General features: G+C 40.6%; 1 protein-coding gene across 1 annotated transcript in view; it reads left to right on the forward strand.

Annotated features, from left to right (window-relative positions):
- LOC132373627 (uncharacterized) overlaps positions 1-24,858 on the forward strand; it is a 39,592-nt gene that overhangs the window by 11,442 nt on the left and 3,292 nt on the right. The window contains exons 2-5 of the mRNA XM_059937092.1: positions 5,627-5,708; positions 7,527-7,565; positions 8,423-8,466; positions 8,982-9,058. Coding sequence (XP_059793075.1) covers positions 5,683-5,708; positions 7,527-7,565; positions 8,423-8,466; positions 8,982-9,058 — 186 coding nt within the window. The 5' untranslated portion in view covers positions 5,627-5,682. The remainder of the gene's footprint in view (positions 1-5,626; positions 5,709-7,526; positions 7,566-8,422; positions 8,467-8,981; positions 9,059-24,858) is intronic.

The raw sequence follows: 24,858 nt of genomic DNA on the forward strand, positions 1-24,858 counted from the left end.
GTTAATTTTTCCTGCTTCTTTATAAGTTTAGTGACTTTTAACAAAAATATTTATTTATTTGGTTGCACTGGGTCTTAGTTGCGGCTTGCTGGCTCCTTAGTTGTGGCTCATCAGCTCCTTAGTTGCAGCACATGGGCTTCTTAGTTGTGGCATGCGTGTGGGATCTAGTTCCCTGACCAGGGATTGAACCCAGGCCCTCTGCATTAAGAGCGTGGAGTCTTAACCACTGTGCCACCAGGGAAGTCCCAAAGTTTAGTAACTTTTATTGTTAGCTGGACATCATGGATATGTTGTAGATTATGTTAATTTTTCTCTAAAGGAATATCAAGAAAAAGAATAGATACATGTATATGTATAACTGAATCACTTTGCTGTACACCTGAAACTAACACAACATTGTAAGTCAACTATACTCCAACATAAAATAAACGTTTTTTAAAAACCACAAAAAAATAAAAAAGGAACATCAAGTTTTGTTTTGGCAGGCTTTGAGGCTTGAATTTAGGTTTCAGTTGATTGGAAGTATTTTAGTTTTGCCCATACTTGTAGATGTAGTCCTTATTCCTAGGGTGATGCTTTTCTGGAGTCTTAACTGAATGCCTGGAGTATACACCAAAATCTTCACTTTGGCCAGGCCAAAGTGTTTGTTTATTGTGGGAAGGTAAATCCAATACCAGCTACTCCCTCACGGCTGAAACTTTTAAGTCTTTGAAAAGCCTTAGTGGGAAGCCGATATTTCACCAGCTCTATTTTTATTTCCACTGTAGCTGTTTCTTTTCCCTAATAGACAATTCACTTTTATGGGTGCCATATCCTCTCTTATCTTTTTGAGGATTTTAATATTTACTTTAAAGTCTCTTTTGATTTTCTCTATTAACTCTTTTCCTTAGTCATTAGGTTTTTTTTGTTTGTATAGTGTTGTGCCTCTCTTTTCTACTGTTGGTTTTCTCCAAATATTTGGCAAGTTCTGGCTAAGTGCTCAAGTCTGTCTTTGAGATTCTCTGATGGATTCTCCTTGAATGGTTTTATTTACTGTGAAGTGGCATTAGTCTCTATGGAGTCAGGATAAGACATTGCTAGGAAGGGTACACTTGTGGTTAGACTTTGGGATACTGGGGGTCCCCATTCCTGCTGGGTGTTACCAGTCATCCAGCAAGGGGCCTCACAATCATTGCTCTCACCTGGTGGTTGATGCATCTATTTTTGTCTGCTTGCCACAGGTGGGGAAAGAGAGGAAGTCAGTCATCTTTTTGCTTCACATGAATCCCCAAACCAATCATCCCAATAAGTTTCTCTCCTGCTCCCCAGATCTGTCACTCTGATGGACAGAGACTCCCAGCGACACTCTGCCTCTCACAGTGATGTTCTCCTGCCTATATTTTGTTCTTTGGTTTCCTCTGTCAACCTCATCCTGCCTGCCTTCCATTTCTGAGAGATTCCTTATGGCTCCTGGTTCAACAGGGTACCACATTTTGCTTTCCAGCACTATTATGGATTTATTTAAAGATCTACTTTCTTTTACCTCTGTTGTTTGAGGTAGGGGAGAGAGGCACCGTACACAGATGGCAGTCTGAGGTCTGGCCTTAGTGGCTCCTGAGAACCTTTCTGTTGTCTTGACCCAGAAAGCTGACTTGGCTCAGCATAGAATTCTTGAGTCACAATCATTTTTCCTCAAAACTGTAGAACATGACTACACTGTCCTTTAACATTTAGTATTTCATGTGGTAATTCTTATGCCATTCTGATTTCTGATTCTTTATTCTTTTTAGGTAACCTTTTTTTTTTTCCTGCCTTAATGTCTTCTTGTTCTTTACATTCAAAAATCTTAACCAGGATATGTATACATATGGAAACCTTTGTGTTACTTTTGCCTCATTAAGTCAATTTAAAATTATATGATTTAAGGGTCAAGACTTCCTTCACTTCAAGGAATTGCATTTGCACCTTTGTCTAAAATCAACTGACAATATATGTGTCTATACCTAGACTCTATTCTGTTCCATCTATCTTGACATCAGCAATCTCATACTGTCTTGATTACTGTCCAACTTTACTTTTTCAGAATTCTAGGTCGTTGGCACTTCCATATGGACTTTAGGAACAGCATATCAATTTCAACAACCAAAAAAGTTTGCTGAAAATTTTATTGAGATTACACTGAATCTATAGATCAGTTTGAGTGTGGAATTCACATTTTAATAATTTTGAATCTTCTGATTCACGACCTTGGTTTATCTCTTCATTTATTTAGGTCTTTAATTTCTTTCAATAATGTTTTGTAGTTTTTAGTGTACAGATCTTCCACATATTTTTTGTCAGAGTATTTCATATTTTTGATGCTATAATAAATGGTATTTTAAAAATTTCAATTCCCAGTTGTTCAGTGCTATGAACAATTGACTTTTAATACATTTTTTAAAGAGCAGTTTTAGGTTCACAACAAATACAATTGATTTTTATATATTGATCTTATATCCTTCACTTTGCTAAACTCTGGTAGCTTTTTGGATGATCCCACAGGATTTTATACACAATTATGTTGTCTGCAAAATAAAGGCAGTTTTATTTCTTCCTTTCCAATCTGGTTACCTTTTACTTCTCTCTTTTATTTTTTAATTTTAATCTTTGTAGTTCATTGAAAGAAGTGATCATCATTTAATGGCTGATTGTATCAAATTTGAAAAACAGTAGTATAATCAATGAGCAAAATTATGATATAGATGCAAGTGAGAGGTTTTTGTCTCATTTGCAATTTGCAGCATAAATTGATGAGAGAATGTTAACACAAGTAGTTTTGTAAGTTGTACATGTAAAGGGCTGAATCATCGCAGTCATGAGGTTCTGACTCTAGAAATCTGTTACTAAAAGTATACAATTTGACTTCAGGAAAAAAAATCAACAAGTGATAATAAATCAGATTTTAGGTTGATTACTGGACTAGATGAGGCATGGTAAGGGAAGTCTGATGTTATGCTTTTTCTTTGACATCATTGCCCCATTCAGGAGTGTGGTAGGTTTACCGATGGTGTAGGGATAATTACTTCTATTTCTCAACTTAGTTCACTGTCTAAAACTTCCAGTACAATGTTGTATAGAAGCAATGAGGGCAAACATCCTTGCCTTATTCCTGAATTTAAGGGGAAAACCTTCAGTATTTTACCATCGGGTATATTGTTCGCTCTAAGTTTTTCATAGATGTCCTTCATCAGGTTGAGGATGTTCCAACTACTCCTAGTTTGCTGGAAGATTTTTTTCAGGAACAGATGTTGATTTTGTCAAATGTTTTTTATGCATCTGTTGAGATAATCATACGATTTTTGTTTTTTAGTCTATTAATATGGTGAATTATAGTGATTGGTTTTTCAATGTTGAATCAACCTTGCATTCCCGAGGGTAAACTCTTTTGGTAATGATGTATTATCTTTTTATATGTTGTTGGTTTCAATTTGCTAAGATTTTGTAAATAATATTTGCATCAATGTTTATGAGGGATGTTGTTTTGTAGTTTTCTCATGTCATCTTTGTCTGGTTTTGACATCAGATAATGCTGCCCTCATGAAGCAAGATGGGAAGTAGTTCCTCCTTTTTTTCTGGAAGAGTTTGTGTAGAACTGGTATTATTTCTTCCTCAGAAGTTTGGTAGAATTTACTAGTAAAGCCATGTGGATCTGAAGTTTTCTTTGTGGGAAAGTTAAATAAATTCAATGTCTTTAATAGATATAGAGTTATTCAGGTTATATATTTCTTCTTGCATGAGCTTTGGTACTTTGTGTCTTTTAAAGATTTTGTCCATGTCATCTACGTTGTCAAACTTATCCTCATAGCATTGTTCATAATGTTCCCTTATTTTAGTATCTATAGACTCTGCATCAGTCACCTTTATCATTCTTGATATTGATAATTTGCATCTTATTCATTTTTTCCTGATCTATTCTATCTAGAGGATTGTACACTTTGTTGAGCTTTTGGTTTTATTGACTTTTTTCTTTTCTTTGTCTGTTTTCTATTTCATTTCTTTTCACTCTGATTTTTAAAATTTCCTGTGCTTACGTTGGCTTTTATTTGCTCTTCCATTTCTAGTTTCTTTTTTTTATATAAATTTATTTTTATTTATTTATTTTTGGCTGCATTGGGTCTTTGTTGCTGCGCGAGGGCTTTCTCTAGTTGCGGTGAGCGGGGGCTACTCTTCATTGCAGTGCGCGGGCTTCTCATTGCGGTGGCTTCTCTTGTTGCGGAGCATGGGCTCTAGGTGCACGAGCTTCAGTAGTTGTGGCACATGGGCTCAGTAGTTGTGGCTCATGAGCTCTAGAACACAGGCTCAGTAGTTGTGGCACACGGGCTTAGTTGCTCCGCAGCATGTGGGATCTTCCCGGACCAGGGCTCGAACCCATGTCCCCTGCATTGGCAGGCAGATTCTTAACCACTGTGCCACCAGGGAAGTCCCATTTCTAGTTTCTTAAAGTAGAAACTGAGGTCATTGATTTGAGACGTTTCTTATTTTCTTTTTTAATTATTTATTGAAGTATAGTTGATTTACAATGTTGTGTTAGTTTCCAGTGTAGAGCAGAGTGATTCAGTTATACATATTCTTTTTTATATTCTTTTCCATTACAGTTTATTACAGGATGTTGAATTATAGTTCCCAGTGCTATACAGTAGGACCTTGTTTTTTATTATTTTTATTTTTTTTACTTTTTGGCTGTGCCACGTGGCATGCAGGATCTTAGTTCCCTGATGCCCCCACGCCCCCTGCAGTGAAACCCACACCCCCTGCAGTGAAAGTGCAGAGCCTTAACCACTGGACTGCCAGGGAAGTCCCATGTTTATCTATTTTATATATAGTGGTTTGTATCTGCTAACCCCAAACTCCTAACTTATCCCTCCCCCACCCTCTTTCCCCTTTGGTAACCGTAAGCTTGTTTTCTAGAGACATTTCTTATTTTCTAATATAGGTGTTTTAGTGCTATAAATTTCCCTCTATGTACTGCTTTAGCTGCATCCCACAAATTTTGATATTTTTTCTTTTCTTTCAGTTCAAAATGCTTTCTAACTTTCCTTTTGATTTTTTATTTCATATATATACATATATATATATATGTATATATACACACACACACACACACACACACACACACACACACACACATATATATATATTTTAGCTGCACCGCAAATCCTGTGGGATCTTAGTTCCCTGACCAGGGATTGAACCCAGGCCCTCGGCAGTGAGCACAGAGTTCTAACCACTAGACCGCCAGGGAATAAATATTTCATGTGTATGTGAAACTAAGGCATTCTTCAGTTTTAACCACCATAGTTTTGTAATTATTATTTAGTTACATTTATAGTAATTTGGGGGAGGGTATAAAAGCTATTGTCTTGAATCAGAAGATGTCTATTTGACTTCTTCAAGCACCTCGAGGGCAGTCTGTGTGTCCTGTTTACCTTTCTATCCCCTCAGCATTTTTCCTGGACCAGAATGAAAGCTCAGCAGACACTGGCAGAATAAATGGATTACACTTAGAAATGGTCAGGCTGTGTTCTTGTTTTTCATTTTAAAAACAAGATTATTGTGTTATGTGACAAGACTGAGTCTTATACACCTTTGTGTCTTTGTGTCCCTACAGGACTTTGCATAGAGCTTGGCACATTGCAGGTGCTCAAGCAGCATTGATGGCATTGAATGGAACAAAAGAGATACCTACAAAGGTGCTTTCTCTGACTGGTTGGGATTTAAAGCCACCCTGAGGCAATGACAAGCTACTCTGGCCAAGGTTGGAGAGGTTGTCCTGTCATAAAGCCCCCTAAGACATGATGTCACACACAGACAGTGCTCTCCTGTGAAAGGGAGGGGCTGTGCACTGGACTGCCAGAGCTCCAGTGCCCTTCTCAGTCTCGGTCCTGGAGCCTGAGGGGAGGTGAATAGGTTGCCTGTACACTGATATGGTCAAAGGATACTCTGCAAATCACTAACGTCATTAGGATCGGTAGATTTGGTAAGCAGTTTCAAAAGGTTGCCCTCAATAAACCACCCAAGCAGGTGAAAATTGTCTTTACGACTACTAGCCTGCCTTTCCTGCATCCCTTTCTACTTGACGTTCCCCCTTTCCCCCTCTTCTTCTCTCACTCAGGACTCATTTTCTCTCCTCCAAATCTTCCCTCAGAAAAAGCTTGATAACTTTGCTCACACCAAGTTATAAATAACTAAAAAGCTTACTATTGAGTATACTGCTAGCAGTATCCTCAGAGAAGGTAATTCAGTATGAAGAGAGGTGCTGTAGTTCCCTGCAGAGAGGTGAAGTGAGCTGAGGCCCGAAAAAGGCCCACTGGATTTGGTGACTAGGAGCATATTGGTGACCTTGGTGAGACAGGCTTCAGAGGTTGATGGGGACAGAAACAGATTGAAGTGGGCTGTGGAGTGAGGGAGAGGTGAAGGGGGTGAAGACACGTACTGCAGTCGGCTCTCTCAAGGCGCCTGGTGTGAAGGGTAGGGGACAATAAGGACGGTATCTGGAGAAGGGATATGGGTTCAAGGGGGAAGGCCTTTCTTTTTTTAGTGGAAGAGATGAGTGATATGTTTAAATACTGATGGGAAGGAGCCAGAAAAGGAAAGGATGAATATACAAGTGAGAGAGGGGACCCCCAAACACCCAGGTCATGAGAAGCCCAGATGAATGGAGTACACGAGGGGGCTAGCCCCAGAGAGGGGGGCGCAGCCTCCTCCCCTGAAGAGGAAGTGACCTGTGAGAAGCAGAGAATGGGTGAGTTGGCGGCAGAAAGTCGAGGGAACACCCATCGGATAGTGCCTGTGTTCCCTGGTGAAAGTGAGGAAGGCAGAGGAGGGGCTGGAGGTTTAAAGAGAGATTCAGAAATAGTCCCTGTGGAGAATGGGGAACCCACTTGGGAAACAGAGGCTCACCAGGCCACACTGAGGTCCACCTCACCCTGGAGACTGTACCACGGTGTCAGTTTATATGCAATTTGACACTGAAGGTGGGATTCTAGACAGGGAATTTCTGAGGAGGCTACGGAATCTCCCCCAGTACTCCCAAGATTATTCCAAAAATGCCGCGTAACACAGAAAATACTTTAAACTGTTGGTAGTTTTTAATCATTTTTATTTACTATTATAATTAGCCACCTACACCTGGGGTCATTTTACACGAATGTTTAATAGAGCTATACCTTTTTCCTAATCCTCTGCCAACCCCGCTTTTCCCATCCTGATTCCCTGGGACCTACCTTTCCAGCTCTGAGGACATTGAAACCAGCTTTTGTTTGGGGCTCTGCGGTCTCGGGAGAAATTCCTGAGCATTTTCCAAGCTCCTAGTGCTAGCCCACTCCATCCTGAGTTTAGCCTCCAGCTGTGACCAGCAGGCTCTCCCCTGGATGAACCCTGCTTGTGGAGGTCCTGCCATCCCCCCAACTGCCTCTAGCCCATTGCAATCCCTGCAAGCCACGGAGTAAAGGAACACCAGGACCCTGGGTCTATGTGATGCATTGACTGTTGCCATCTTTTCTTCTTAGACTGAAAATGGTGTTTGGTCTGTGCTGCCAGAGAGAGAGGTAAAGTTTAGGTGGGCCCTGTTACCATGCCCCAAAAGACCAGGAAAGGGGACCCTTCACTTGGTGCCACAAGGACGGGAAAATAGGGTTCTATATTCCCTTTTCCCTGACTGTTATAGTGTCTCTGGGACTCAGGGTCAGAGTGGAGGGCCTGGTACTGACAGGTGGGACATGCCTTTGTGTGTGTGTGTGTGTGTGTGTGTGTAGGCAGGGAGCCATCATCCTGGCAGTGCCAAGATGCTCTGTTTGAGGGAGCTCCCTGGTGGTCTAGTGGTTAGGATTTGGTGCTCTCACTGTGGAGGCCTGGGTCGAGGAACCATCCTGCATGCAGCACAGCACAGCCAAAAAAAAAAAAAAAAAGATGCTCTGTTTGTCCCAAGGGAGGGGTCCTAGAAGAGGAGGATGGACAATGAGATATTATTTCTAATCCAGGTTGTGGGATCTGTCAGTCCAGAGTAGGGAGGGCTTTGGGGGGAAGAGCTAATCCAGCACTTGAATGAACAACTATGAATGTCCAGCCAAGGCTAAGTCCCTGCCTTCTGGCTGGAGAGGCAAGATGGACCTGTGTAAACAAGTAAAGAAGGAAAGGAGAAGGGAGTGGGTCAGGGGGTCCTTGTGGGTTCCAGGCGCCAAGTCTGGCTTTCTCAGCAGTAGGCAGAGGCACAGAGTCATGCCGGCCAGTCAGCAGGGAGCCCAGGCTGAGCCCTGTTACAGCTGATGGATTCATTCATCCACAAGTATTGATTGGACGAGTGCTGGTGGAATAGGTCCTGGGGCTTGGACTGGGGAGGAAAACCAGCACCCACTGGTGAGGGCACGAGGCCCCAGCCTCACACTCAGCTCTGCTTCCCTTCCAGGCTATACAAGTTCCTGTATGTGGTACACATCTTCATTCTTGCAGGTAAGGGTCTGGGTGCTGGGGTAATTTGGGGATGATGGCAGGACCCAAGGAATGGGTTCTTGTCTCAAAGCCACCCCAGTCTCCAGCTGCTCACCGGGATTCCCAGAGGCCCCCTCCTGCGACTGCCACGTACCTGGCTCCCCAGGGCTTGTCACACTGCTCAGAGCCAAGGCTAGTCTTCCTTCTCCCTTTCTTCCCTCTGCACCTTCATGGTGAGTCTGGGATTGGAACCCATATCTCACTCTAAAACCCAGGCATACCCCACAAAACCCGGAAACAAACCAAAAAACGCATACAACCAAATAATGTCCTACAGCAGTGGTCTTCAAATTTTTGCTTGCATACCTTTTGAAAAACTATCCCTTCACACATTGTAAGTTAATATCTAATATCTTTCATCACACATTAAAATAATTTAAAAGGATATAATTTCTGGCATATTGTAAATACTGACATTTTGAAATAATTACATCACTCTTAAATGTTTTAACTAGTCTTTCTTCATCTACCTGCAGGAGTGGTGTACTACTATTTTCAGGGGTGTGTGGGGAAAACAGCCCCTGACCATGAGATTGCTGGGGAATCATCACAGGTAGGGACCTCTGTCAGAGTTTAGAGGGACCGTCTCACTGTAGCAAAAAAAGAGGTCATACTCCTTGATCTCAAATGGTCAACTGTGTGTGTGTGTGTGTGTGTGAGAATGTGAGGGCTCTGGAGAAATTCCCTGTGTTCCTGGCAAAGTGTCAAACAGAGGTCCCACCCCCCATGGGCTGGCTGTATGGTCACCTCAGGGCTCCGTAGCAGTGACCTAGACAAACCTAAAGGAACAGATGACCCCTAATGCATGTGAGTAGCCCTGGAATATGGTTCTACACTGATATGTGAATGGGGTGGTGGTGAGCAGGACACCTGCCTGGGGTTACATACCCTCTTTAATGTCCCAGGTCCAGGAACCTATGGCAGAAGCCCCTACTCCCAGCCCTCTGTCAGGAAAACACAAATGGACACTGGATGCCCACTAAGGGCCACGTGCTGGATTAGGTGTTGCCCGTCTATTGAAACCTCGCATCAAGCCAGCAGCTCCCACTTTATAGAGGAGGAAACGTAGGCTCCCAGAGGAACGGTGACTAGACCCAGGCTGCCCAAGGTGACGGGACAGAGCCACATACCTGCTCTCTGGAGGCCTCCTGCTCTCCATCTAGTGCTGTTGGCAAGAGAGGCCTTTCGTGGGGATGAGCTTATCTGTGACCCAGCAACACTGAGAAGTGTGCGCTACATATTTAGGGAGGGACTATTCAGAGGTTGGAGAGCCCCTAAGAAGACCCATGTTGGCAGGTGCCTTAGAGACAGAGTCCTATGTTGCTTCCTTTTTTTTTTTTTTTAATTAACCAAATTTTCATTTTAAAAGTTTTATTGTCATCAAAGATATACATATACATAGTTCAAGGAGTCAAAGTTTTCAGACTTGAAACAAAAAACTAGCTGTCTTTTGTCCCAATCCTCTTCACCCATGATTCCCACAACCCAGGGTGGGAGTCTTTCCAGCTTCCAATTTTCTAGCTGAAGCCTTTTTTTTTTTTTTTTTATAAATTTATTTATTTATTTATTTATATTTGGCTGTGTTGGGTCTTCGTTTCTGTGCGAGGGCTTTCTCCAGTTGCGGAGAGCGGGGGCCTCTCTTCATCGCGGTGCGCGGGCCTCTCACTGTCGCGGCCTCTCCCGTTGCGGAGCACAAGCTCCAGACGCGCAAGCTCAGTAGTTGTGGCTCACGGGCTTAGTTGCTCCGCGGCATGTGGGATCTTCCCAGACCAGGGCTCGAACCCGTGTCCCCTGCATTGGCAGGCAGATTCTTAACCACTGCGCCACCAGGGAAGCCCTAGCTGAAGCCTTTGATTTTGCCTCCATGGTTCTAAATAGGAAGTTTATCCTGCTTTGTCTCAATTTTTCAGATTTAAACATTATCCAATGAATTCCTACAACGAAAGATGAGGATTTAGCTCTCGTAACAGCTGCACACTTACTGCCACCTCCAGCATACATCTCACCTTTCTCTAGTCTTCCAGTATAGTTATATCCTAGTTTTTGGCATTGTAAATGTTTTATTCTGAGTAATGACATCTTCAGTTGTTAAAAAATTTTAAGTATCATTTTTGCTTTTTTGCTGACTTTTATATCATTTTGGCTTTTTTAAAAATAATTAATTAATTTTTATTATTTATTTATTTATTTTTGGCTGTGTTGGGTCTTCGCTGCTGTGCGCGGGCTTTCTCCAGGTGCGTCGAGAGGGGGCTACCCTTTGTTGTGGTGTGCGGGCTTCTCATTGTGGTGGCTTCTCTCGTTGTGGAGCACAGGCTCTAGGCGCACGGACTTCAGTTGTTGTGGCACATGCGCTAGTTGCTCCGCGGCATGTGGGATCTTCCCGGGCCAGGGCTCGAACCCGTGTCCCCTGCATTGGCAGGCGGATTCTTAACCACCGAACCACCAGGGAAGTCCTCATTTTGGCTTTTAAGTTCTTCTCCCACACAGTGGGCTCTTTTCACTCATTTTTTAAAAATTAAGGTATTATTTATACAGAGTGAAATCCATCCTTTTTAGTGTGCAGTTCTGTGAGTTTTGACAAATGTATGCAATTGTATAATTGCCACCACAACCAGGACACAGAAGAGTTTCATCATTTCAAAAAATTCCCCCATACTCATTTATAGTCAACCTTTCCCCCACTCCCAGCCCCTGGCATCCAGTGAGCAGTTTTCTGTTCCCATAGTTTTGCCTTTGCAAGATGGTCATATAAATGGAAACATCCAGGGACTTCCCTGGTGGTCCAGTGGTTAAGAATCCGCCTTCCAATGCAGGGAACGCGGGTTCGATCCTGGTCGGGGAACTAAGATTCCACATGCCATGGGGCAAGTACTGAGCCCATGCGCTGCAACAAAGACCCAGCACAGCCAAAAGTAAAATAAATTAATAAATAAATAAACAACAACAAAAAAACATCCAGTATGTAGTCTTTTATTTATTTATTTGGCTGTGCAGCAGGATTGTGGGATCTTAGTTCCCTGACCAAGGATTGAACCAGAGGCCACTCCAGTGGAAGCACAGAGTCCTAACCACTGGACCTCCAGGGAATTCCCCAGTATGTAGTCTTTTGAGCCTGGTTTCTTTCACTTAGCACAAGGCATTTGAGGTCCACCCAGTTGTGTGTAGCAGTGTTTGTTCCTTCTTATTGCTGAGTAGTTGTCCATTGCATGGAGGTACCACGGTTTGTCCATTCACCAAGTGAGAAACATTTGGATTGTTTCTAGTTTTTTGGCAGTTATAGATAAAACCACTATAAATGTTCATGTACAAGTTTTGTGTGAACATAGGTTTTCCTTTTACTTAGGTAAATACCTAGCAGTGGGATTGTGGGGTCATGCGGCAAGCGTATATTTAGTTTTGTAGGAAACTGTAAAACGTTTCCAAAATGGCTGGCACCCATTTTGCATTCTCACTGGCAATGAATGAGAGGGTCCATTTGTTCCATATCATTTCCAGCATTTACCTTTTTTTTAGTCATTCTAATAGGCTTGTATTGTAATTTTATTTAGATCAATATTGAGGATTTACATTGTGTTTATTTATTTTTTTATTAATTAGTTAATTTTTGGCTGCATTGGGTCTTTGTTGCTGCGCACGGGCTTTCTCTAGTTGCGGCGAGCGGGGGCTACTCTTTGTTGCAGTGTGGGGGCTTCTCACTGCAGTGGCTTCTCTTGTTGTGGAGCACGGGCTCTAGGCGCACGGGCTTCAGTAGTTGTGGCTTGAAGGCTCTAGAGCTCAGGCTCAGTAGTTGTGGCTCGCGGGCTCTAGAGCGCAGGCTCAGTAGTTGTGGCGCACAGGCTTAGTTGCTTCACGGCATGTGGGATCTTCCCGGACCAGGGCTCGAACCCGTGTCCCCTGCATTGGCAGGCGGAGTCTTAACCACTGCGCCACCAGGGAAGCCCCAGATGTTACTCTTTTTTTTTTTTTTTAATTATTATTATTTTTAATGCTATTCTTGTCTGCTTACATTCTTTTTTTATTTATGTATGTATGTATGTATGTATGGCTGTGTTGGGTCTTCGTTTCCGTACGAGGGCTTTCTCTAGTTGTGGCAAGCGGGGGCCACTCTTCATCGCGGTGCGGGGGCTTCTCACTATCGCGGCCTCTCGTTGCCGAGCACAGGCTCCAGACGCGCAGGCTCAGTAATTGTGGCTCACGGGCCCAGTTGCTCCGCGGCATGTGGGATCTTCCCAGACCAGGGCTCGAACCCGTGTCCCCTGCATTGGCAGGCAGATTCTCAACCACTGAGCCACCAGGGAAGCCCCAGATGTTACTCTTTATTTGGGGGGAGCACAACCTCCGGTTGCTTCCTGAGGGGTAGTCTTGAGACACTACATATCTGAAAAGGTCTTAATTCATATTTAACTAAGTTTGGCTAGGTATAGAATTCTAGACGACACTTGGCGCTTTCACTGCTGTGGCCGGGGTTCAATCCCTGGTCGGGGAACTCAGTCCCTGCAAGCTTCATGGCTTGGCCAAAAAAGAAAAAAATTCTGGAGAAATACCTTGAAGGGAGATTAACCAAGATGGCAGAGTAGAAGGACGTGCTGTCACTCCCTCTTGCGAGAGCACCAGAATCACAACTGGCTGCTGGACAATCATTGACAGGAAGACCCTGGACTTCACCAAGGAGGATACCCCACGTCCAAGGACAGAGGAGAAGCCACAGTGAGACGGTAGGAGGGGCGCAATCAGAGTAAAATCAAACCCCATAACTGCTGGGTGGGTGACTCACAGACTGGCGAACACTTATACCACAGAAGTCCACCCACTGGAGTAAAGGTTCTGAGCCCCACGTCAGGCTTCCCAACCTGGGGGTCAGGCAACGGGAGGAGGAATTCCTAGAGAATCAGACTTTGAAGGCTAGTGGGAATTGGATTGCAGGACTTTGACGGGACTGGGGGAAACAGAGATCCCACTCTTGGAGGGCACACACAAAGTAATGTGTGCATCAGGACCCAGGGGAAGGAGCAGTGAGCCTGGGGGAGACTGAACCAGACCTACCTGCTGGTGTTGGGGGGTCTCCTGCAGAGGCGAGTGGTGGCTCTGTTTCACCGTGGGGATAAGGACACTGGCAGCAGAGGTTCTGGGAAGTTCTCCTTGGCGTGAGCCCTCCCAGAGTCTGCCATTAACCCCACCAAAGAGCACGGGTAGGCTCCAGTGTTGGGTTGCCTCAGGCAAAACAGCCAACAGGGAGGGAACCCAGCCCCACCCATCAACAGTCAAGTGGATTAAGGTTTTACTGAGCTCTGACCGCCACAGCAACAGGGAGGGAACCCAGCCCCACCCATCAACAGTCAAGTGGATTAAGGTTTTACTGAGCTCTGACCGCCACAGCAACAGTCAGCTCTACCCACCACCAGAGCCTCCCATCAAGCCTCTTAGATAGCCTCAACCACCAGAGGGCAGACAACAGAAGCAAGAAAAACTATAATCCTGCAGCCTGTGGACCAAAAACCACAGTTACAGAAAGATAGAGAAGATGAAAAGGCAGAGGGCTATGTCCCAGATGAAGGAACAAGATAAAACCCCAGAAAAACAACTAAATGAAGTGGAGATAGGCAACCTTCCAGAAAAAGAATTCAGAATAATGATAGTGAAGATGATCCAGGACCTTGGAATAAGAATGGAGGCAAAGATTGAGAAGATGCAAGAAATGATTAACAAAGACCTAGAAGAATTAAAGAACAAACAAACAGAGATGACCAATACAATAACTGAAATGAAAACTACACTAGAAGGAATCAATAGCAGAATAACTGAGGCAGAAGAACGGATAAGTGACCTGGAAGACAGAATGATGGAATTCACTGCTGCGGAACAGACTAAAGAAAAAAGAATGAAAAGAAATGAAGACAGCCTAAGAGACCTCTGGGACAACATTAAACGCAACAACATTCGCATTATAGGGGTCCCAGAAGGAGAAGAGAGAGAGAAAGGACCAGAGAAAATATTTGAAGAGATTATAGTCGAAAACTTCCCTAACATGGGAAAGGAAATAGCCACCCAAGTCCAGGAAGCGCAGAGAGTCCCATACAGGATAAACCCAAGGAGAAACACGCCGAGACACATAGTAATCAAAGTGGCAAAAATTAAAGACAAAGAAAAATTATTGAAAGCAGCAAGGGAAAAACGACAAATAACATACAAGGGAACTCCCATAAGGTTAACAGCTGATTTCTCAGCAGAAACTCTGCAAGCCAGAAGGGAGTGGCATGATATACTTAAAGTGATGAAAGGGAAGAACCTACAACCAAGATTACTCTACCCGGCAAGGATCTCATTTAGATTTGATGGAGAAATCAAAAGCTTTACAGACAAGCAAAAGCTAAGAGAATTCAGCACCACCAAACCAGCTCTACAACAAATGCTAAAGGAACTTCTCTAAGTGGGAAACACAAGAGAAGAAAAGGACCTACAAAAACAAACCCAAAACAATTAAGAAAATGGTCATAGGAACATACATATCGATTATTACCTTAAACGTGAATGGATTAAATGCCCCAACCAAAAGACATAGACTGGCTGAATGGATACAAAAACAAGACCCATATATATGCTGTCTACAAGAGACCCACTTTAGACCTAGGGACACATACAGACTGAAAGTGAGGGGATGGAAAAAGATATTCCATGCAAATGGAAATCAAAAGAAAGCTGGAGTAGCTATACTCATATCAGATAAAATAGACTTTAAAATAAAGAATGTTACAAGAGACAAGGAAGGACACTACATAATGATCCAGGGATCAATCCAAGAAGAAGATATAACAATTATAAATATATATGCACCCAACATAGGAGCACCTCAATACATAAGGCAACTGCTAACAGCTATAAAAGAGGAAATCGACAGTAACACAATAATAGTGGGGGACTTTAACACCTCACTTACACCAATGGACAGATCATCCAAAATGAAAATAAATAAGGAAACAGAAGCTTTAAATGACACAATAGACCAGATAGATTTAATTGATATATATCGGACATTCCATCCAAAAACAGCAGATTACACGTTCTTCTCAAGTGCGCACGGAACATTCTCCAAGATAGATCACATCTTGGGTCACAAATCAAGCCTCAGTAAATTTAAGAAAATTGAAATCATATCAAGCATCTTTTCTGACCACAACGCTATGAGATTAGAAATGAATTACAGGGAAAAAAACGTAAAAAGGACAAACACATGGAGGCTAAACAATACGTTACTAAATAACCAAGAGATCACTGAAGAAATCAAAGAGGAAATCAAAAAATACCTAGAGACAAATGACAATGAAAACACGACGACCCAAAACCTATGGGATGCAGCAAAAGCAGTTCTAAGAGGGAAGTTTATAGCTATACAAGCCTACCTAAAGAAACAAGAAAAAGCTCAAGTAAACAATCTAACCTTACACTTAAAGAAACTAGAGAAAGAAGAACAAACAAAACCCAAAGTTAGCAGAAGGAAAGAAATCATAAAGATCAGAGCAGAAATAAATGAAATAGAAACAAAGAAAACAATAGCAAAGATCAATAAAACTAAAAGTTGGTTCTTTGAGAAGATAAACAAAATTGATAAGCCATTAGCCAGACTCATCAAGAAAAAGAGGGAGAGGACTCAAATCAATAAAATCAGAAATGAAAAAGGAGAAGTTACAACAGACACTGCAGAAATACAAAGCATCCTAAGAGACTACTACAAGCAACTTTATGCCAATAAAATGGACAACCTGGAAGAAATGGACAAATTCTTAGAAAGGTATAACCTTCCAAGACTGAACCAGGAAGAAATAGAAAATATGAACAGACCAATCACAAGTAATGAAATTGAAACTGTGATTAAAAATCTTCCAACAAACAAAAGTCCAGGACCAGACGGCTTCACAGGTGAATTCTATCAAACATTTAGAGAAGAGCTAACACCCATCCTTCTCAAACTCTTCCAAAAAATTGCAGAGGAAGGAACACTCCCAAACTCATTCTATGAGGCCACCATCACCCTGATACCAAAACCAGACAAAGACACTACAAAAAAAGAAAATTACAGACCAATATCACTGATGAATATAGATGCAAAAATCCTCAACAAAATACTAGCAAACAGAATCCAACAACACATTAAAAGGATCATACACCACGATCAAGTGGGATTTATCCCAGGGATGCAAGGATTCTTCAATATACGCAAATCAATCAATGTGATACACCATATTAACAAATTGAAGAATAAAAACCATATGATCATCTCAATAGATGCAGAAAAAGCTTTTGACAAAATTCAACACCCATTTCTGATAAAAACTCTCCAGAAAGTGGGCATAGAGGGAACCTACCTCAACATAATAAAGGCCATATATGACAAACCCACAGCAAACATCATTCTCAATGGTGAAAAACTGAAAGCATTTCCTCTAAGATCAGGAACGAGACAAGGATGTCCACTCTCACCACTATTATTCAACATAGTTTTGGAAGTCCTAGCCACGGCAATCAGAGAAGAAAAAGAAATAAAAGGAATACAAATTGGAAAAGAAGAAGTAAAACTGTCACTGTTTGCGGATGACATGATACTATACATAGAGAATCCTAAAACTGCCACCAGAAAACTGCTAGAGCTAATTAATGAATATGGTAAAGTTGCAGGATACAAAATTAATGCACAGAAATCTCTTGCATTCCTATACACTAATGATGAAAAATCTGAAAGAGAAATTATGGAAACACTCCCATTTACCATTGCAACAAAAAGAATAAAATACCTAGGAATAAACCTACCTAGGGAGACAAAAGACCTGTATGCAGAAAACTATAAGACACTGATGAAAGAAATTAAAGATGATACCAACAGATGGAGAGATATACCATGTTCTTGGATTGGAAGAATCAACATTGTGAAAATGAGTATACTACCCAAAGCAATCTACAGATTCAATGCAATCCCTATCAAATTACCAATGGCATTTTTTACTGAGCTAGAACAAATCATCTTAAAATTTGTATGGAGACACAAAAGACCCCGAATAGGCAAAGCAGTCTTGAGGCAAAAAAATGGAGCTGGAGGAATCAGACTCCCTGACTTCAGACTATACTACAAAGCTACAGTAATCAAGACAATATGGTACTGGCACAAAAACAGAAACATAGATCAATGGAACAAGATAGAAAGCCCAGACATTAACCCACGCACCTATGGTCAACTAATCTATGACAAAGGAGGCAAAGATATACAATGGAGAAAAGACAGTCTCTTCAATAAGTGGTGCTGGGAAAACTGGACAGCTACATGTAAAAGAATGAAATTAGAATACTCCCTAACACCATACACAAAAATAAACTCAAAATGGATTAGAGACCTAAATATAAGACTGGACACTATAAAACTCTTAGAGGAAAACATAGGAAGAACACTCTTTGACATAAATCACAGCAAGATCTTTTTTGATCCACCTCCTAGAGTAATGGAAATAAAAACAAAAATAAACAAGTGGGACCTAATGAAACTTCAAAGCTTTTGCACAGCAAAGGAAACCATAAACAAGACGAAAAGACAACCCTCAGAATGGGAGAAAATATTTGCAAATGAATCAACGGACAAAGGATTAATCTCCAAAATATATAAACAGCTCATTCAGCTCAATATCAAAGAAACAAACACCCCAATCCAAAAATGGGCAGAAGACCTAAATAGACATTTCTCCAAAGAAGACATACAGATGGCCACGAAGCACATGAAAAGATGCTCAACATCACTAATTATTAGAGAAATGCAAATCAAAACTACAATGAGGTATCACCTCACTCCTGTTAGAATGGGCATCATCAGAAAATCTACAAACAACAAATGCTGGAGAGGGTGTGGTGAAAAGGGAACCCTCTTGCACTGTTGGTGGGAATGTAAATTGATACAGCCACTATGGAGAACAGTATGGAGGTTCCTTAAAAAACTAAAAATAGAATTACCATATGACCCAGCAATCCCACTACTGGGCATATACCCAGAGAAAACCGTAATTCAAAAAGACACATGCACCCGAATGTTCATTGCAGCACTATTTACAATAGCCAGGTCATGGAAGCAACCTAAATGCCCATCAACAGACGAATGGATAAAGAAGGTGTGGTACATATATACAATGGAATATTACTCAGCCATAAAAAGGAACGAAATTGAGCCATTTGTTGAGACGTGGATGGATCTAGAGACTGTCATACAGAGTGAAGTAAGTCAGAAAGAGAAAAACAAATATCGTATATTAATGCATGTATGCGGAACCTAGAAAAATGGTACAGATGAGCCAGTTTGCAGGGCAGAAGTTGAGACACAGATGTAGAGAATGGACATATGGACACCAAGGGGGGAAAACTGCAGTGGGGTGGGGATGGTGGTGTGCTGAATTGGGCGATTGGGATTGACACGTATACACTGATGTGTATAAAACTGATGCCTAATAAGAACCTGCAGTATAAAAAAACAAACAAAACAACTAATACTAAACTTTCATTGGGTTATTTGTATGGAAATATGTTAATATAAATGTTTCAGACATTACATGAAATTTCTAAAAATCTTATATTTGTATTTGTATGGAAATATGTATGGAAATATGTTAATATAAATGTTTCAGACATTAAAAAAAAAAAAAAAAAAAAAAAAAAAGAATTCTAGACGAGAAATAATTTTCTGACAGATTTTGAAGCTCCTCATTTTCTTCTGGCTTCAAAGGGTTGGTGTTGAAAAGTCTGATGAAAGTTGAAAAGTCTGATGAAAGTTGAATTCCTAAAACAGACTTTTTCTTCATATCTCTGGAAGTTTTTAGGTTCTTTTCATCCTCAGTGTCTTGAAATTTATTGATGGCATAATCTGGGGTGGGTCTCCTTCATCCATTGTCCTGGACACTTGGCGATTCCTTCTCTTCTGGAAAATCATGTCGCTCATCTTTGGGAAATTGTCTTGGTAAAAAATGAACATATTTATTTGATATCTCTCCCTGCCACCCCAGTTTGTTGTCTCTGTTCCCTCTTTCAGAAAGATCTATGATGATTTAGCTGTTGGACCTCCCACTCTCTTCTCTCTATTCTTTACCTTCTACAGTTTGACTGGATTTTTAATTCTTAATTTTTAATTCCTATTATAATATCATATTTGTTTTTAAAGAATTAGAGATTGTTGTTTGAACATTCCTATTTTAGCGCCTATACTTATTTTGTAAATGCAAAGTTCATCTTTCTAAAGCCATCAATAATTGTTTGTGTGAAGTTTTCCTTAAATCCTTGGTAGTCTTTTTTTTTTTTTTTTTAAACATCTTTATTGAAGTATAATTGCCTTACAATGGTGTGTTAGCTTCTGCTTTATAGCAAAGTGAATCAGTTATACATATACAATATGTTCCCATTTCTCTTCCCTCTTGCATCTCCCTCCCTCCCACCCTCCCTACACCCTCCCTATCCCACCCCTCTAGGTGGTCACAAAGCACCGAGCTGATCTCCCTGTGCTATGAGGCTGCTTCCCACTAGCTATCTATTTTACATTTGGTAGTGTATATATGTCCATGACACTCTCTTACCCTGTCACATCTCACCCCACCCCCTCCCCATATCCTCAAGTCCATTCTCTAGTAGGTCTGAGTCTCTATTCCCGTCTTGCCACTAGGTTCTTCATGGCCTTTTTTTTTTTTTCCTTAGATTCCGTATATATGTGTTAGCATACTGTATTTGTTTTTCTCTTTCTGACTTACTTCACTCTGTATGACAGACTCTAACTCCATCCACCTCATTACAAATACCTCCATTTCATTTCTTTTTATGGCTGAGTAATATTCCATTGTATATATGTGCCACATCTTCTTTATCCATTCATCTGTTGATGGACATTTAGGTTGCTTCCATGTCCTGGCTATTGTAAATAGAGCTGCAATGAACATTTTGGTACATGACTCTTTTTGACCTATGGTTTTCTCAGGGTATATGCCCAGTAGTGGGATTGCTGGGTCGTATGGTAGTTGTATTTTTAGTTTTTTAAGGAACCTCCATACTGTTCTCCATAGTGGCTGTATCAATTTACATTCCCACCAACAGTGCAAGAGTGTTCCCTTTCCTCCACACCCTCTCCAGCATTTATTGTTTGTAGATTTTTTGATGATGGCCATTCTGACCGGTGTGAGATGATATCTCATTGTAGTTTTGATTTGCATTTCTCTAATGATTAATGATGTTGAGCATTCTTTCATGTGTCTGTAGGCCATCTGTATATCTTCTTTGGAGAAATGTCTATTTAGGTCTTCTGCCCATTTTTGGATTGGGTTGTTCGTTTTTTTGTTATTGAGCTGCATGAGCTGCTTGTAAATCTTGGAGATTAATCCTTTGTCAGTTGCTTCATTTGCAAATATTTTCTCCCATTCTGATGGTTGTCTTTTGGTCTTGTTTATGGTTTCCTTTGCTGTGCAAAAGCTTTTAAGTTTCATTAGGTCCCATTTGTTTATTTGTGTTCTTATTTCCATTTCTCTGGGAGCTGGGTCAAAAAGAATCTTGCTGTGATGTATGTCATAGAGTGTTCTGCCTATGTTTTCCTCTAAGAGTTTGATAGTGTCTGCCCTTACACTTAGGTCTTTAATCCATTTTGAGTTTATTTTTGTGCATGGTGTCAGGGAGTGTTCTAATTTCATACTTTTACATGTACCTGTCCAATTTTCCCAGCACCACTTATTGAAGAGGCTGTCTTTTCTCCACTGTATATGCTTGCCTCCTTTATCAAAGATAAGGTGACCATATGTGTGTGGGTTTATCTCTGGGCTTTCTATCCTGTTCCATTGATCTATATTTCTGTTTTTGTGCCAGTACCAAACTGTCTTGATTACTGAAGCTTTGTAATATAGTCTGAAGTCAGGGAGCCTGATTCCCCCAGCTCCATTTTTCGTTCTCAAGATTGCTTTGGCTATTCGGGGTCTTTTGTGTTTCCATACAAATTGTGAAATTTTTTGTTCTAGTTCTGTGAAAAATGCCAGTGGTAGTTTGATAGGGATTGCATTGAATCTGTAGATTGCTTTGGGTAGTAGAGTCATTTTCACAATGTTGATTCTTCCAATCCAGGAACATGGTATATCTCTCCATCTATTTGTATCATCTTTAATTTCTTTCATCAGTGTCTTATAATTTTCTGCATACAGGTCTTTTGTCTCCTTAGGTAGGTTTATTCCTAGATATTTTATTCTTTTTGTTGCAATGGTAAACGGGAGTGTTTTCTTAATTTCACTTTCAGATTTTTCGTCATTAGTGTATAGAAATGCAAGAGATTTCTGTGCATTAATTTTGTATCCTGCTACTTTACCAAATTCATTGATTAGCTCTAGGAGTTTTCTGGTAGCATCTTTAGGATTCTCTATGTATAGTGTCATGTCATCTGCAAATAGTGACAGCTTTACTTCTTCTTTTCCGATTTGGATTCCTTTTATTTCTTTGTCTTCTCTGATTGCTGTGGCTAACACTTCCAAAACTATGTTGAATAATAGTGGTGAGAGTGGGCAACCTTGTCTTGTTCCTGATCTTAGTGGAAATGCTTTCAGTTTTTCACCATTGAGGACAATGTTGGCTGTGGGTTTGTCATATATGGCCTTTATTATGTTGAGGAAAGTTCCCTCTATGCCTACTTTCTGCAGGGCTTTTATCATAAATGGGTGTTGAATTTTGTCGAAAGCTTTCTCTGCATCTATTGAGATGATCATATGGTTTTTCTCCTTCAATTTGTTAATATGGTGTATCACATTGATTGATTTGCGTATATTGAAGAATCCTTGCATTCCTGGGATAAACCCCACTTGATCATGGTGTATGATCCTTTTAATGTGCTGTTGGATTCTGTTTGCTAGTATTTTGTTGAGGATTTTTGCATCTATGTTCATCAGTGATATTGGCCTGTAGTTTTCTTTCTTTGTGACATCTTTGTCTGGTTTTGGTATCAGGGTGATGGTGGCCTCGTAGAATGAGTTTGGGAGTGTTCCTCCCTCTGCAATATTTTGGAAGAGTTTGAGAAGGATAGGTGTTAGCTCTTCTCTAAATGTTTGATAGAATTCACCTGTGAAGCCATCTGGTCCTGGGCTTTTGTTTGTTGGAAGGTTTTTAATCACAGTTTCAATTTCAGTGCTTGTGATTGGTCTGTTCATATTTTCTATTTCTTCCTGGTTCAGTCTCGGCAGTTTGTGCATTTCTAAGAATCTGTCCATTTCTTCCAGGTTGTCCATTTTATTGGCATAGAGTTGCTTGTAGTAATCTCTCATTATCTTTTGTATTTCTGCAGTGTCAGTGGTTACTTCTCCTTTTTCATTTCTAATTCTATTGATTTGAGTCTTCTCCCTTTTTCTCTTGATGAGTCTGGCTAATGGTTTATCAATTTTGTTTATCTTCTCAAAGAACCAACTTTTAGTTTCATTGATTTTTGCTATTGTTTCCTTCATTTCTTTTTCATTTATTTCTGACCTGATCTTTATAATTTCTTTCCTTCTGCTAGCTTTGGGGTTTTTTTGTTCTTCTTTCTCTAATTGCTTTAGGTGCAAGGTTAGGTTGTTTATTCGAGATATTTCCTGTTTCTTGAGGTAGGCTTGTATTGCTATAAACTTCCCTCTTAGCACTGCTTTTGCTGCGTCCCATAGGTTTTGGGTCGTCGTATCTCCATTGTCATTTGTTTCTAGGTATTTTTTGATTTCCCCTTTGATTTCTTCAGTGATCACTTCGTTATTAACTAGTGTATTGTGTAGCCTCCATGTGTTTGTATTTTTTACAGATCTTTTCCTGTAATTGATATCTAGTTTCATAGCGTGGTGGTCGGAAAAGATACTTGATACTATTTCAATTTTCTTAAATTTACCAAGGCTTGATTTGTGACCCAAGATATGATCTATCCTGGAGAATGTTCCATGAGCACTTGAGAAAAATGTGTATTCTGTTGTTTTTGGGTGGAATGTCCTATAAATATCAATTAAGTCCATCTTGTTTAATGTATCATTTAAAGCTTGTGTTTCCTTATTTATTTTCATTTTGGATGATCTGTCCATTGGTGAAAGTGGGGTGTTAAAGTCCCCTACTATGATTGTGTTGCTGTCGATTTCCCCTTTTATGGCTGTTAGTATTTGCCTTATGTATTGAGGTGCTCCTATGTTGGGTGCATAAATATTTACAATTGTTATACCTTCCTCTTGGATCGTTCCCTTGATCATTATATAGTGTCCTTCTTTGTCTCTTGTAATAGTCTTTATTTTAAAGTCTATTTTGTCTGATATGAGAATTGCTACTCCAGCTTTCTTTTGATTTCCATTTGCATGGAATATCTTTTTCCATCCCCTCACTTTCAGTCTGTATGTGTCTCTAGGTCTGAAGTGGGTCTCTTGTAGACAGCATATATATGGGTCTTGTTTTTGTATCCATTCAGCCAGCCTGTGTCTTTTGGTGGGAGCATTTAATCCATTTACATTCAAGGTAATTATCGATATGTATGTTCCTATTCCCATTTTCTTAAATGTTTTGGGTTTGTTATTGTAGGTGTTTTCCTTCTCTTGTGTTTCTTGCCTAGAGAAGTTCCTTTAGCATTTGTTGTAAAGCTGGTTTGGTGGTGCTGAACTCTCTCAGCTTTTGCTTGTCTGTAAAGGTTTTAATTTCTCCATCACATCTGAATGAGATCCTTGCTGGGTAGAGTAATCTTGGTTGTAGGTTTTTCTCCTTCATCACTTTAAGTATATCCTGCCACTCCCTTCTGGCTTGCAGAGTTTCTGCTGAAAGATCAGATGTTAACCTTATGGGGATTCCCTTGTGTGTTATTTGTTTTTTTTCCCTTGCTGCCTTTAATATGTTTTCCTTATATTTAATTTTTGACAGTTTGATTAATATGTGTCTTGGCGTGTTTCTCCTTGGGTTTATCCTGTATAGGACTCTCTGTGCTTCCAGGACTTGATTAACTATTTCCTTTCCCATATTAGGGAAGTTTTCAACTATAATCTCTTCAAATATTTTCTCAGTCCCTTTCTTTTTCTCTTCTTCTTCTGGGACCCCTATAATTCGAATGTTGGTGCGTTTAATGTTGTCCCAGAGGTCTCTGAGACTGTCCTCAGTTCTTTTCATTCTTTTTTCTTTATCCTGCTCTGCAGTAGTTATTTCCACCATTTTATCTTCCAGGTCACTTATCCTTTCTTCTGCCTCAGTTATTCTGCTATTGATCCCATCTAGAGTATTTTTAATTTCATTTATTGTGTTTTTCATCATTGCTTGGTTCCTCTTTAGTTCTTCTACGTCCTTGTTAAATGTTTCTTGCATTTTGTCTATTCTATTTCCAAGATTTTGGAT

Source organism: Balaenoptera ricei, chromosome 10 (genome assembly GCF_028023285.1).
Source record: "Balaenoptera ricei isolate mBalRic1 chromosome 10, mBalRic1.hap2, whole genome shotgun sequence".
Taxonomy (NCBI): domain Eukaryota; kingdom Metazoa; phylum Chordata; class Mammalia; order Artiodactyla; family Balaenopteridae; genus Balaenoptera; species Balaenoptera ricei.